This window comes from Charadrius vociferus, unplaced genomic scaffold, assembly GCF_000708025.1.
Source record: "Charadrius vociferus isolate BGI_N301 unplaced genomic scaffold, ASM70802v2 scaffold35, whole genome shotgun sequence".
Taxonomy (NCBI): Eukaryota; Metazoa; Chordata; class Aves; order Charadriiformes; family Charadriidae; genus Charadrius; species Charadrius vociferus.
In genome coordinates, this window is record NW_009648640.1 from 1,041,248 (window position 1) to 1,055,715 (window position 14,468).

A 14,468-nucleotide genomic window follows, 5' to 3' on the forward strand; every position below is an offset into this window, starting at 1 on the left:
GGCACACTGTGGCTCCTATTCAGCCGTCCGTCCACCAACACCCCCAGGTCCTTCTCCGCCGGGCAGCTTTCCAGCCACTCTGCCCCAAGCCTGTAGTGCTGCATGGGGTTGGTGTGACCCCAGTGCAGGACCCGACGCTTGGCCCTGTTACACCTCACACCATTGGCCTCAGCACATCCACCCAGCCTGTCCAGATCCCTCTGCAGAGCCATCCTACCCTCAGGCAGATGAATACTCCTGCCCAGCTTGGTATCATCTGCAAACTTACTGAGGGTGCCCTTGATCCCCTTATCCACATCACTTATGAAGATATTAAACAGAAGCGGCCCCAGTACTGCGCCCTGAGGAACACCACTTGTGATTGATACAAAGATGAGTTCTAAACCCTGCACTATTAAATGAGGATGTGTCATAAATAAATCAATGAATTCACTGAACTGAACCAAAGTGGTTGAGGATTTGGAACAGACTCCTCCATACATAATCCTCAATCTGTTAAAATACTGTACTTCTGTCCTGCCCACCGCAAAATCAACACCACAACTCTTACAATCAGCTCTTACTGCAGCACAGCTTAAATATTCCTCGCACTGAAAACCCTGTGAGCTTTCCACTTACTGCAAGCAGAAACTGACAATTTCCCTCAATATCTTGTTCTGCGTATTTATCCCTATTAAACTTTTAAGCCTGGTTTCAAATTTATTTTTGCAACTTCCAAATCCCGTCACCACAACTGTCCTTCGCAGTGATGCCACCAGCTATTTAGGAGACTATGGTGGTGTAGAACCTCACCGTGATAATAGATCATGTAAGACTAGCACCAAGGTATTTTAGCAGAGAAAAAGACAACTCTAATTTTTTTCCTTTACTAGGAATTCTGTGGGAAGACAATTAGCTCAGTTCCTCATATCTTAGGGCACCTAAATGACAGACATTTCACCTGTAACATTTCTTTAGCCTTCTGATTACTATAAGTAACTTCTAGATTTGCATCATTTTGCATCTCTTCTCCACATACACTAACGTGCGTGCAAATGGAACTACACAAAGTTAGCACTGCTCTTGTGACACTCAGCATCACCACTTTTACTGGTTTTGTGAGAAAATCTGCAAAACCTTATTTAACTCTGGTATATTTGGTAGTAAACTAATAACTTTTAGAAACAGCTTCTCCAAATTAAGAAAAAAAGTACCTCCCACAGAACAGTAATATCTGCTAACGAAAGATACGTGACCTTACAAACAATAGCTCTTCTCACACATTTGTTTCTTTACACTAGAAAGGAATTAACTTTATAACACTGGAAGTTGTTTTGGTTTTTTATTATCAAAGTACCGTTAATCACACTGTATTCAAGAACTTTTATTTCATAGTAGCAAGTTCATTAATGCACAGTATAGCTCTTCTGATGCGAGGGAAATAGAACCGGAACAGTTCTAGCCTCTTTGGAGAATCAACACGTATGAGAAAATTCTATTTAGAAAAATATCAGAAAAATCATACCTCCCCATAAATTCTTGCAAGAAACATTAGTGCTAGTGAAGTCAACGCAAAACTCCCACTTATCTTCAGTGAGATTTTTGCCTTGGGTTGAAGCCATTTGAAAAACCACTGTAAAAGCCCTTTCCAGGCTGAAAATTTAAAGGATATGAACTCAAAAACTAGCGTCCCGAGCTTAATTTGGATAGCTGCCTGACAGCTCCCACCCCTTCCAAAACACAGAAAGGCAAGTACAGCAAAGTCACCCAAAGAAAAGCTAGCATCAAGAGTCTTCAATATAGTTAAAATATATGCAAATCATTCACAGAATATATTTTTCTAATACTTGGCCAACAAAGTTCTCCACAACACTGTATTCCACAGCCCCAGCGATACACTAACCCTCTTTTATCAAATGAGCTAATTTGTATTCCGCAAAATCTTTGTATTTTGCAAATAGAAAAGACACACTGCAGCTTCTCAAGCTTTTTTAATCCTCTTGATGAGAATGAGAAAAAAAAAAATTAATAAAAGAGTTCGAAGTAATACAGCTTTCTTGGACAGCAGAGAGGAGGTCAAGAACTTGGGCTCTGGAATTACAGCACAAATTTCACGACAGAGTGATAAATAAATCCTGCCTTAACAGCCATATACTTCAGCCTCGGAATGTGCGCAGGCTAGAGCCAACAGAGATGACCATGATGGCAGGAGAGCAAGATAACCTCTGAATTGCTGCCTTAGTGAGTGAATTTAGAGTAGACAGCACTCACTTCTTCAGCACAAAGTCTTCCTCACTTCCACCTCCATGATCCAGCAGTTATGAACTCGCAGCAATCATTAACAAGGACAGATACAGGCACTTGGTAAAGGATCTGGTTCTAAAGCCATTAAAGCCAATAAAAAGACTTTGGTGGTAACTGGCTTAGACCCTGAGTAGGGAACAAAAATAGTATACAAGCCTAGAACAAGTTTAAAATCCATAATTGTTGGGTAACATTGGAAAAAGACACAATGATTAAAATCCTTATCTATCTGACAGGAAGCTAAACCTCCCCGATCTTCATCTTGTGCAGACATTATCCAGACAAAAGTTGCACCAAATTTTGACGGCGTCAAGAGTGAAGGATTCCCATTGTTGCATGAACTGGCACAGCTACTGCAGTGGTGGATTAACAAACGGCCCTGATAACCGACTGCGACGAGATTAAAATCTAGTTCGTTACTTGGTCTCTGTAGCGAGGCAGCCAACAGAGCTCTGGCATTTCCGGTGCCTTGGATGTTCTTCACTATTCTTCCCCAGTAACTTCAACTGACCCGATTGTTTTTATGATACCTGAAGAGACTGACTAGTTTACTGAAACCTTCCTGTTGTAATATTTTTATAATTGATCATAATTGCAATAATTGATCATAATTGCTCTTTGCACAGGCATTTCAAAATTCCACAGAGACAAGTCTAAATTGCATCCAAGTGCAGGAAAACAATGATGATATCCAAGCATTGTCCTATTATTTTTTTTTTTTCCACAATGTATTTAATGACCTAAGAAAGTTACAAAAGCAACTTTAAATTACATTTACATATATAAACTAATTAAATATATTTAGCTAACACTGAGAAAATAAAATCCCAAGCAATAAAAAGACAAAAAATCTTATGAGATGACTGATTCTAGAGTAATTTAAGACTTTTTACTGAGCCTCTGGATGTAGCAATCAAGTGAACACTCCCCTACCGAAGTACTACTTGTAGTTAGAGACCACTGAAAATCTTATCTAATTATTCTCATTTAAGAATGGTGAATGAGTGACTAGCCCAGCATTAACTTCTGCATTTTTTATTAAGTTCTATATTCTGGGAGAACAATTTTATTATAGTCCACTTTTCTTCTCTCCACTTACTTATTTCAGTAAGTGGCAAAATTCCTAGAAACTTCAGTGGCACCAGGATTTTTAATACAAGAGCACAGCTTTGTTAGTCACTGAAAGACAAAATGGTTAAGACGTGTGGCTTGTAAGATAATATTAAAAAAGGATATGCATATAGCTATGTACATGTATGTTTAAACTCATTCAAGATGAAGGAAACTCACAGCTTAAAATTCATGTGGCACATTAAGGTATCTGTTTGAATGCTGTCAATTAATATTCCAAGTCACATGTGGTGAACACATATTCACAAAGACTAAAATAAATAACAGCTACTTTATTACCTAAGAATAGTTTAAAGCATGGCATTACCTGACAATGCTTAGAGAGAATCATCAAGTAAAGAACGCAAAGGTCGTAAGAACTTGTGAAACCCTGATGACTCCTAGTTTCCACTTAGTTTTCTCATGATAGGGCTGTCAGGTTCAGCATTAGTGAAAATACTTCCTACAACCACATGAGTACCCCAGATGTTATGACGAATAACTTTGCAGCAGCCAAGATCATCAACGGAAAATCCCAAGTGGCGGTAGCGTTCATCTGTTTCAAACAGAGTGTTGTTTGTGTAAGGTCCAAAAAACTAGATGGAAAAAAAGAGAATTTTTCACGTGAACATTTCCAAGAGCATTTAAAATATCAGAACTACCCCTTTTTAAAACAAAACCTACGCCCAGAAGTACCAGTTACATCTGTCGGAGGAAATTTTATGTACAGTTTTATTCAGGAAATCTACATGGGAAACTAAACAGTGCACCTTATTTAAAGGTTAACTTGTATTTGAAGATTTCCCTTTGCCACTGACAGAGCGCTGAAGGCGTATCAATGTGTTTGAATGTCTAAATCAATCACACAAAAAACCTCAAGTGCTTTGGAAAGGTTCTGCTACTTCTACAGGCAATAAGGATAGGACCCTTCTGTGAAACAGCAAAAATAAGACATGTACCTTTTTAATGAGCCCCCTATAAAGAAAGACTCTTTAAAGACCAAAAATGTGTGTAAATTGGAAACAGGTATTTCAGTTACTTATCTCCGGAGGAAGCTTCTGACCAAAAGCCTACTCCTGATGAATAGGTTTTCGTTAGGGCTGTTACTACCGAACTGGAGCCAAAAGACAGAACCCTATTTTCATCAATCCCTAACTATTCCTTAAATGCATGGAATTTCTGGGAAGCTTTTAAGCATTATACACATCTTCAACTGCCTGTTCACCTTACAAACATCCTCTGTGAAATGTAGTTGCCTCTGTTGACACAATACATCACTGCCTTTCACAGTGGTTTTAAATAAAACTCCACTAAACGGAGCTTTACCATGATTATCTTCAACTATATGGTTTTAACATTTCTCAGACAAAAATAGATACACACTCATGCTTTGATAGAAGCTTTCTCAATTCTCTCTTGTAAGTTTTAAGACTCTTTATGCTTCACAGATGTCTTGGTAAGAAATGGTCAGCTCCTCCAAAGAACTGGTGTAATCTGATCATCAGTGCCCATGCTGTTTAATAGGAACAGGCTATTCATTTTTTCTGTGTAACAAAGATGTCATTAACGAGTGCAAAGACACCTTCTGAAACCCTCCATCTACACAAATAGGTGTTAGGACTACCAGGTTACCTTGGGAGGGCATAACCAGCCTATTGCGCAATGATCAAGAGCTTTAGGGCATAAAAATTTATCCAAAATTCAGCTTCACTGCTGAACGATATTCTCCAAAGCACCAACTGCAATGACAGCTGACACAGTACGAGAACTGGCTCAGGTTTACTATCATATCTTAATTTATGAAAGCAATTATCCTATGGTAACAGCTTTTGGGCAATGTGAAAAGGTTGGATTTAACTCATATAGAAGAATAGAAATCCCACTGCTATTTAGGACACAGCAGTGTCCATTGCATATTCCACACAGCACATAACTTACTGCCAGTCCTGAGGATGGATCAATGAAGTCAGCCCAATAGCCTTCAGAGCAAATTGCATAGCAAATTTCCTTGGCACCATTAATGAACTTAAAAGAAAATAAAGGGAAAGAAGGGTATCAAATGGGATTTTTGTTACATACGCATCAGAACATGTATAAAATATTCTGCAATAAACAAGCACAGATTTGTTTTGGCCTCTGCTAATAGATGAGAAATTCAGCATACTCTCAATAAAAATATTAATAATATTAAGAAGATTAGAATTAATTGCATACATTAGGCTACTCCAATCACATGAGATTTAGAAGTGTTCCTTGTGCCAGTCAGTAATGGATTAACAGCTTGTACAAGAAATAATGTAATTGCTTTGATTATTCATGCAGATTGCAATCATACCTGTTATCCTCTTTAAGAAGGCAACCATTACTTCAGGTATTTCTGTGTTATTTCCATGAGTTTACAGATCTCACCTAAACTCCACAAATTTGACACTAAATGTAGCATTTTTTTTATAAACATATGAAAGACATAGTTTTGCTGTAAGGTCTTATCTCAGCCAACAGCACAGTATTAGGTAGTTCTTCCTGCACTACAAATGATTTTGAAGAACATTTTAGTTCTATGTCACAATAACAAACAGTTGCATAAGCACTTGACTTTTACAACAATCTACACCAATTCTCTTGTAATTAACTGGTGGACAGGAGGACGAATCATGATTTCAAACTCTCCCACTATTTAACAATCAAAGTTGTAGGTCATGTTTCAATTACACTGGAGGACACCAGCTGATGTTCCCCAAAATAGTATTTTCCATTAAGCAACATGCCAAGAAGTTTCCTGTTCTATAACATGTCAAAAACCTCCCTTCTCTGAAGAGAGAGTTTAAAGAATCTACTTTTTTTTTTTTTGCAGCAAACTTTTCACATCAGCTGATATGATATGTTTTTCTTTTAGTTTTATTTTTTAAATCTTTGGTGTTGTGTTGCAGTTATCCGTTTGTCAGGTATAGAAGAAAATTCAACCAGGTAGATTTAAAGCTGTGCTCCTGTATTCTGACATCACAACACAGGGCACAAAATAATTACACGACCTACAGATTACACAGCACATTTTTTCCACAGATAAATCAGCAAGAACAGGAGACCTCAGTTACGTGCTTTTAATCACCCAGACCAGCAGTTTCCAACCCATGTTATGAGGGCCATCAGGGCCCCATAGAAAACTTCTGAAAAAACCTGCAAAGGTGAGCGAGAAAAAAAACGATGGTTCTAAAACCATCCATGCCCTCTGAGAAAAACATGTTCAAGAGCAAAAATCTAAACAGCTGAGTACACTGAGCTAGAGTAAAGCACAAATAGAAGTCACATAGCTTCTTTGAAACGTGAAATTCCGTAATCTCTAGGAAAAAAAATATTTTAACTTCAGGATAAATTAATACTTTAGCGCCCTTAGCAGCTTAAGGTTTCAAGTTTATAGAAATGTTATTATAGCTACTCAGCTTCAGTCCCTTAATGGTCCAAAATACAGGAATTTTATCCTTTACAGTAATCTGTTCTGTACTTTGATAGTCGATGGCTCTGATAATTAACCACGCTTCAACTGTAAATTAAGTCACCAATGTGAGTAAGCCATCTGAAGACAGCATTTTAGGCATTACATTTCTGATACAACACTAGATCAAAAGATATACTGTAACAAGTCCTCAACAATCACTTAGAGTGAGGTTAATAAACACTTGAGATTCACTACTGTAAACAGTTAGATTTGGCTGTAAATAACCCTCATTACTTTAGCACAAGCCTCTCACATTAAATTAGTATTTTTACGGTTACTTCTAACCATCTATGAAGCAAACAAACAGACCATTTTCTTGTGAATTTGCTGTTAGTAACCTTTAGGCCAGGAGGTTACATCCAACATCCTAACACCCCTACAATGACTATATGAGACTTGACAGGGAGGTGCACAAGGAAGAAAGATGCCAATTAACATATAATTAGACCAGATTACAAGGCCAAAGACCAACAGACCATAAATAATTCAAAGAGAAGAACAGACTAAAATGAAGGGAATTTTAATTTGTGTGTAATCTTTACGTTGATCCTTCAGACTGCTTCTTCCTTTTTCGTGGTAACCCTTACGCTGCTTTACACAGGCCACACTGGCAATTTACAGGATTGAAAAGGACATTATCAGACTATCTTCAAACACAAATGTGACCCTCACTATACAAATGAAAAATTATTTTTATTCGTTTTAGAAAGATTATAACAAATAATATATAGAAACGTTGTACTTTGAGGCGCTAAGAATGTTAGCGGTGGTGAACACTGACACCTGCTGGACAACACACACAAAAAAATCTGACGAATGGGCAATAAAGCGATTGTCAGAGAGACCTCTAGTGGCAACAGAACAAACTGACAAAGTTTATGAGGATGGTTAAGATGTAATAAACACAAGATACCCAGACTAAAAGCATTAGCCATACCCATCATCAGAATGGGAAAAAAAAAAAACAACCACCAAACAAACCCCAGAGCAACCACGTTTTACAAGTAAGGACACACTCACAGACTCTGTACTGGAATCTCAGTTATGCCACAGAAAAACAAAGAGAGAAGTGAAATCCTACAAAATCCACTGTTCTAAAGCTGAAATAAGGTGAGAAAAATAGTTGCTGCCCTTAAACTGCAACAAAGCAACAATCAAGTGTCTTTAATAATTTACTGCAGCATTTTACAACATTTTCACATACTTTTGACTCACCCCACTACAAAGAATTTAATAGTTCTATGAGACATGTAGAGTAGTTAAAAAGCTACAAAGCTGGAGGAAAAAAAGTTATCCCCATTTTATCAGGAAAAGAACATAAGATTAGCTCAAAAAATGCTCTAAAAAATAATACAGTGTATTACTACCAGAGCCACAAATGGACCAAAATACAAACATAGTTCACAGAAGATTAATCTACAAACAAAAATAAGATGACGCTCCTGTCAGCTACTTACATTTTCTAACAGCATTTCTCTCTCATCCTCCACTTCTTGACTCCATACAGTCATATCATTTTTAGTCTTCTGGGTTACAGTTAATACGGTTAAACTGTTGGCATTCACTTCTGGAAACATCAATTCAAAGTCTAAAAAAGTGAAACCACCACGTTACAGCTTGCTCTTACATTTTACTTATGATTTTTCGGTTTTAGACAAATTATTGACCCTAATTTAGAGTCTTCTTTACATTTAAATCCAAGATGCGTGTGTGTTTTTCAGGTCAGATCCAGCAAACAGCATGAAATGCTGAGGTTGCTTTTGTGGAAGCTAATGCACCTGGGTAAGGTCCTGTTAAAAGCGACTTAGGCAATGGAGTTTGCTATTTCAAGACCTCCTATTTAACTGCAAGATGATAAAAGCCCCACTACTCTGCACATTTCAGAATGTGCAAACAAGTGCCTGTTTTTGGGAAGATGTAATACCAAGTATAGTAATATTTTGAATTGAACACCACCACAGTTCTCAACGCATGCAAGGTGTGAAGACCCTTATTTTCTGGCTAAGCCGCGTTGTACGATGCACGCTGATTTTGGCTTTAAATCTTTCAGCAGAAATGCCTTAGATCTACTTCCTAGGATGTGACAGCAGACTCTGTATCAGTGGTGCACTATAGGCAGGAGTTGTGATGGTTCTTCCCCTGGGACAGAGAAGGCCCAAGCTACCATGATTCTCTCTTTACATTGTCTATTGGACTACAAACAGGAATGAATGTGAAGCACCAAAGTCACAATTAGGCTTCATGGACCCTTATTTTCAGTGTGGAAGGAAAAAGCACCTTCCAAAATTAAAAGTCTAAAGGTTCACTCTTTCTTACTCTCCGAAAAGTCTGCTCTCTTGAGCATCTGGACCATGATTTCAGCCAGACTTCAGTCTCTTCTCTCTTTCAGTACATCACTCTTTAAATTAGAAGGTTTTATCCCAATTCAATTTCAATCATTTCCTTCTTGAACAAATTAAAGAAAGATCCAAAAGCAACATTTTCAGTAGTTTTATAATTTCAATTGGCTATTTTACTGAAAAGCAGTGCCAAAAGATTTGATTTTGTCACAAACTGGTTTTTGGATAGTGAATTAGCTCCAGAATCTACCTGACACTAAAGAAACAGGTGAAAGTTACTCCCCGCCCCAGCTGATCTTGAATTTAAATGGCACTGCGTTCCGTTTCAGTTTTCCTTTTATAGCAGGTGTTTTTCTTTTGTAAAATATTAACTCTGGACTACCCTTTTCTGTGGCACCAGTTACATCAGAGCATTTACTTAAGTGTTGTTTACATTTTTAAAGGTTATAATTTCTTAGCTATCAAAAAAAAAAAGTGAAAATGTACCTTTCCGTAACAGTTCAGGACAAGCTTGGACTGCGCATTCTACCTTTGCATTTTCGAAGTAAGTTTCAGCATTATTTATTTGCTGTTTCTGTGGAACATCAGCACCCTGAGAAAAATGAAAACCGTAACTTTCCCATTCATTAACATATAACAGGAATAACTTTGTACACCAGACTATGTTTTTGGGACTAAATGTCCACTGATACATCCAAGCAGTTTCACAGAAAGATCATCTGCAATGAGACTTAAAATTCATTTTTCAAATATTGGAAGTGGAACAGATACAGGTATAACCTATTGCTTAAACCTATACAGAAATTTTCAGCTTTATGTACTATTGTAACGGTATTATCTCAAAGCCTTAACCAATACAAAAATTTTTGAAAAATATCTTTCTGAAACAATGGCCTCGAGTATTCAACACAACAGCAATTGATAGATTTCAGACATACACACATTATCTGAGTCAGAATAAAACTTTATTTTAAAGTTACACAACAGTTCCAGACCTCTGATCAGTATGCTCAGCTTTAGCTGTTGTTGCTTGAAAAGCAGAATAGTTTATGAGTAATGCCATTTTTACATTTTTATTCTTTACAGCTTTTTTAGTTCTGCAGTTAAAAAAAAAAAAAACAAACAAAAAACCCCAAAACCCAAACCAGGTTCTTGTGGTTATGTTACAAATGGACCACCTACAAGTCATACATATCTATATATATATATAGATATGATGCATTTAAGCTTGAAATGCCTTAAAGAAAGTAGAAACAACAGCTTCCTCCTTTGGGATACCAATTATAATGTAATAGGTGTAGAATGCCTTAATACTGTTTTTCTAGCTCTAACCGTGCTATAATTTACAAGGAATTTCAGCAAGTTTCTCTAAGACTGAAATGTACTACTCAACATCGTAATTATGTCCTATTTAATACCTGCCTTTATCCAAAAGTTCTCCCTAGAGAAAACTATTACATTGAAAAGAGCGTGGCTAGCATTTCTGCTTTAGAAGTTAACACTCAAGAATAGCAAAAAAACCCCCCTAAAATCAACCCAGCCAAAAAATAAACATGACAATAGACAAACAACAGACATTAACTGCAGTTTCAATACATATGTTTCTACATGTATCTTACATTATGATTGCAAAGTCGTTGGGACAGACCAGTTGGTGCTTTAAGCCTGACAAAACAAGCTGTTATGTTGGTAAACCCCTTTTCTTTCTAACTATAGGATGCTTCTCTTGCTAGAACAGCAGTTCATTGTCATTTCTTGTCTACTGCTTCCATTCTATCCAGCTAAACACCACTTACATAGTACATGTTTAGTAGGCATGCTATTATCTAGAGATTATGACCATTTTCTAAAGATCAATACCACTTCCTCATATTGATAGGCTGTTAGGCCCATTTACTCTGCTCAGATGGAACTAACACATCAATCTCGGGTATGCAGAGGTTAGAGAAGTTTGCCATTTCTCTGACTGGTTTGAGGACTGGTGCCTGAGCTGCAGCAGCACTGAGCTCTTCTCCTGCTTGCTGCAGCAACCTACCACAGGTTTCTATATTCAGCTGATCCCATCACTCAAATTTGGGCCCTCTCCTAGGATGAGTAGTTTAGCATTTTCGTTAGCTAAATGCTGTTCGTGGATTCCGAAACACCACCGGTATGACACAGAGCTGACCTTTGTTGACTGCTTTCTGAATACCAGCTGCAAAACCTGCCTCTGCTCTTTCCAGTTTCTCCCTTCCATTTCAGACAGCAACAGCTGCCCCAGGCACTTTGTTGTACAAGTAATCTTGCTAGAAAGCGGACAGGCATTCAGTGCACCTGGTTTGCACTAAACAAATGAAAGACTAGAATTTTCTGTTGAGCTTTTAACGGAAAGTATGACCCACACAAACCGGATACAGAATCTGGGGAGCTCACCAGAAGCTTAGGTTTTCTGAAGACTTTGGAATACAATGCTACATTTACAAAAAACACTATACAGCATTTTCACAACGGAGATTTGCTATCTGACTTCCAAAGTCTGAGCATGTCACAAACTCAGAGAGCCTGGAAAGTTGAGTCAGCAGCTAGAAGTACTAAACATCCGTTGAAATGTTGCAATCACACTAGCAATTACGAAGCTGCTTGTTGTTAACAATGCATCTGACTCGCTGCAAGTTCTGCCATCACCAAAATGCAGTCTCATTGTGAGGCCTGAGGTACATTGATCTGCTTCTCCTGTGTGAATTCAAGGGCTGTCAGAACTCAGCAGGCAGATCTAAACACTGTCCAAACTACGTAAGTCCATATCTGTTAAATGAAATACTGAAGAAACTACCAATTCTGTTTGATAGAAGGTGGTGAGACTTGGTAAACAGTAAGTTTTGAAAGTTTTCTCTTCCCATATCCATGTAATTAAGCCACTACTAGAATGCTATTTCACTAACCACTGCTTAGTCAAAAAAACCACACACTGAAATACTTTTTCCTAAAAGAAAAAAATTCAGTTAGGTTCTATGTAATATCTCGCTCACCCCCACTGAAATTCATCTTTCAAAAACATCTAGAAAGCCCAACAATATCTTTTTTTCCAGAGGAAGAGAAATTAGTTATGTTTCTCTTAGACAAGAAATACCAGTTTCACATAGATGAAGCCTGTTCTTACCTGAAATTCATTTATGTATTGTGCCATTACAAATTCATGCCTTTCACTTGCTGAAGGCTCTGCTAATATATCAGGCAGACTTTTTGAAACTTGGCTTTTCTTCTGAGAAGCAGTGCCATTTAGATGACAGTCAAAACCAATATTACCAGGCAACTGGAATCTCTGGTCCTGAGGACCAAATGGACCCATTACTTCATCTGGCCATACAGTTCTTGGACCTGCAAAAGTGAAGGCCTTGCTTTAGTCATCACATCTAAAAAGAAAGGAGGGGAAAAAAACCCCACAAAACACAAAAAGAAGAAAAACCCTCTCCCATACAAATATCTGTATTTCACCTCAATCATATAACCAAAGTAACCGCAACACACAAGTGAAAGTAAGGGTCCTGACATAAAAAGCGCACTTCAGAATTCCCAAATTTATACAGGGTGCCGAGTTCTGATAGCACACAAATTCAAAGAAAATGAATTTGCTTTTTCTTACATAAGTCTGGAGGTGTAGCAGCAACATGAGGCTCATCTGAGCCAGAGGAACCTGCTGTAGAAAAAGCCTTGGGATTTACAACTCTTTTGACTAGGGAATAAAACCCTGGTAGGTAGGTGACCAATCTCGCTCTGTTACAGAGCACCTGAGAAGACAAAAACAAAATTAGTATTACATACTGCTAGCAAAAATACTAGTTTAAGTACAGCTTTGTGGATCACAAGAGAAATCCTCACTCGATAATTAAATTAAGATTGTAATTATGATGAGCTGTGTTTCTGTAAAATCAAGTTTTAGAAGTATTTTATTATTACTTTTCTATTTCACTAGTAATAGTATTCTAAGTAAAGCAAACACTTACTGAAAGGCCCTCTCATCCGAGGAAAGAACCCTGAAAAGTTTAAATAGCACCACTGAAACCCCACAATCTAAACTACATTATGGATGGGGATTGTTTCTATGATTATTTCCATGCATGTCATCGTTTCCATGATTGTCACAATTCAATCACAGGACTGATTACTAGAAATACCTAGAAATATCGTTAATTAAGTAACCACTGATATCACGAGATTTTTGCCTTGAAGGCTAGCACAAACATTTGCCAGTCTGTATTCCTACTTCTTAAAAAGACTGGAGGAAGACACAAATTAATAGCACTATAGATACATCTTGTAGCTGTCATCTACAAGCATGCATACACTTGTGCTTACACATACTTTGTCAGAAAACTACACTGCTCTGAACTATAGAGGGAGACATGCATATTAAAACAGGTAGGTATGGTAATTTCAGCTTCTTTCCTTTGCTCTCAAAATCCATAAACATTTAACATGTGCAAAAGTTAAGTTAGTGCAGCCAATGTAATTTAGATTAGCGAACTCAGTACATTCACTTATTTATAAACAAGCGTTGTTGCAAACAGATCAGTATGGTGGGCAAAACGCCAGTAAGCCATAAAACCTTTATGAATTCCATGGTCTTGGGAATACAGCAGAAAATCCGCTTCCCACCACATCGTTTTTCCTGTCAACACAACTTTCAATTGCTGAAGATGAGTCTATTAGAAGCTGATTCTGCCACACAGCAAACAGAAAATGATGTAGTGCTATCTCCCTGAGCATGCAAATGGTCTCAACAACAGGGCTCCACAGAGCTAGCAGCTCCTCACCATGAAGATTAACTCTGAGGCCAATATGAGCGAGTGTTACTGGTGGTTTTTGTTGTGTGGTGGTGTGGTTGTTTTTTTTTTTAAAAAAAAAAAATATATCCAGGTGATGTGATTAAACTGAAACATCTGATCTATTTTTTATACTTTAAAAATAGATTGACAACTTTCATGATGCATTTACACACAGAAAAATAATCAATCATACACTCAGAATTAGAAGTGTAACTTTTTTAAAAAAATAAAGCCTACTTAACTTAAGCACAAAACTACTAATACTCTTCACTACAGTTGCACAAAAGCATGCATTACTGGAAAATATAAATCCCACCTGCCATAGCACATGTGCTTTCATAGAACTTTATTTTCCATGCGAGGGAAAGATTCTTTTGAGAAACTGACATAAAGGGATTTTCCTTAAGTGCTGTATTCTTGACTCTATAAAAGTTC

At 37.5% G+C, this 14,468-nt stretch overlaps 1 protein-coding gene across 1 annotated transcript; it reads right to left on the reverse strand.

Annotated features, from left to right (window-relative positions):
• Positions 1 to 3,671: 3,671 nt before the first annotated feature.
• MMADHC (methylmalonic aciduria (cobalamin deficiency) cblD type, with homocystinuria) lies at positions 3,672 to 13,332 on the reverse strand. Its single transcript, XM_009886360.1, has 7 exons — positions 13,288 to 13,332; positions 12,851 to 12,995; positions 12,368 to 12,585; positions 9,715 to 9,820; positions 8,347 to 8,477; positions 5,332 to 5,418; positions 3,672 to 3,989 (listed from the first exon to the last, which is right to left on the reverse strand). The coding sequence occupies exons 1-7, from the start codon at positions 13,330 to 13,332 to the stop codon at positions 3,795 to 3,797; spliced, it is 927 nt and encodes a 308-aa protein (XP_009884662.1). The 3' UTR covers positions 3,672 to 3,794.
• Positions 13,333 to 14,468: the final 1,136 nt, after the last annotated feature.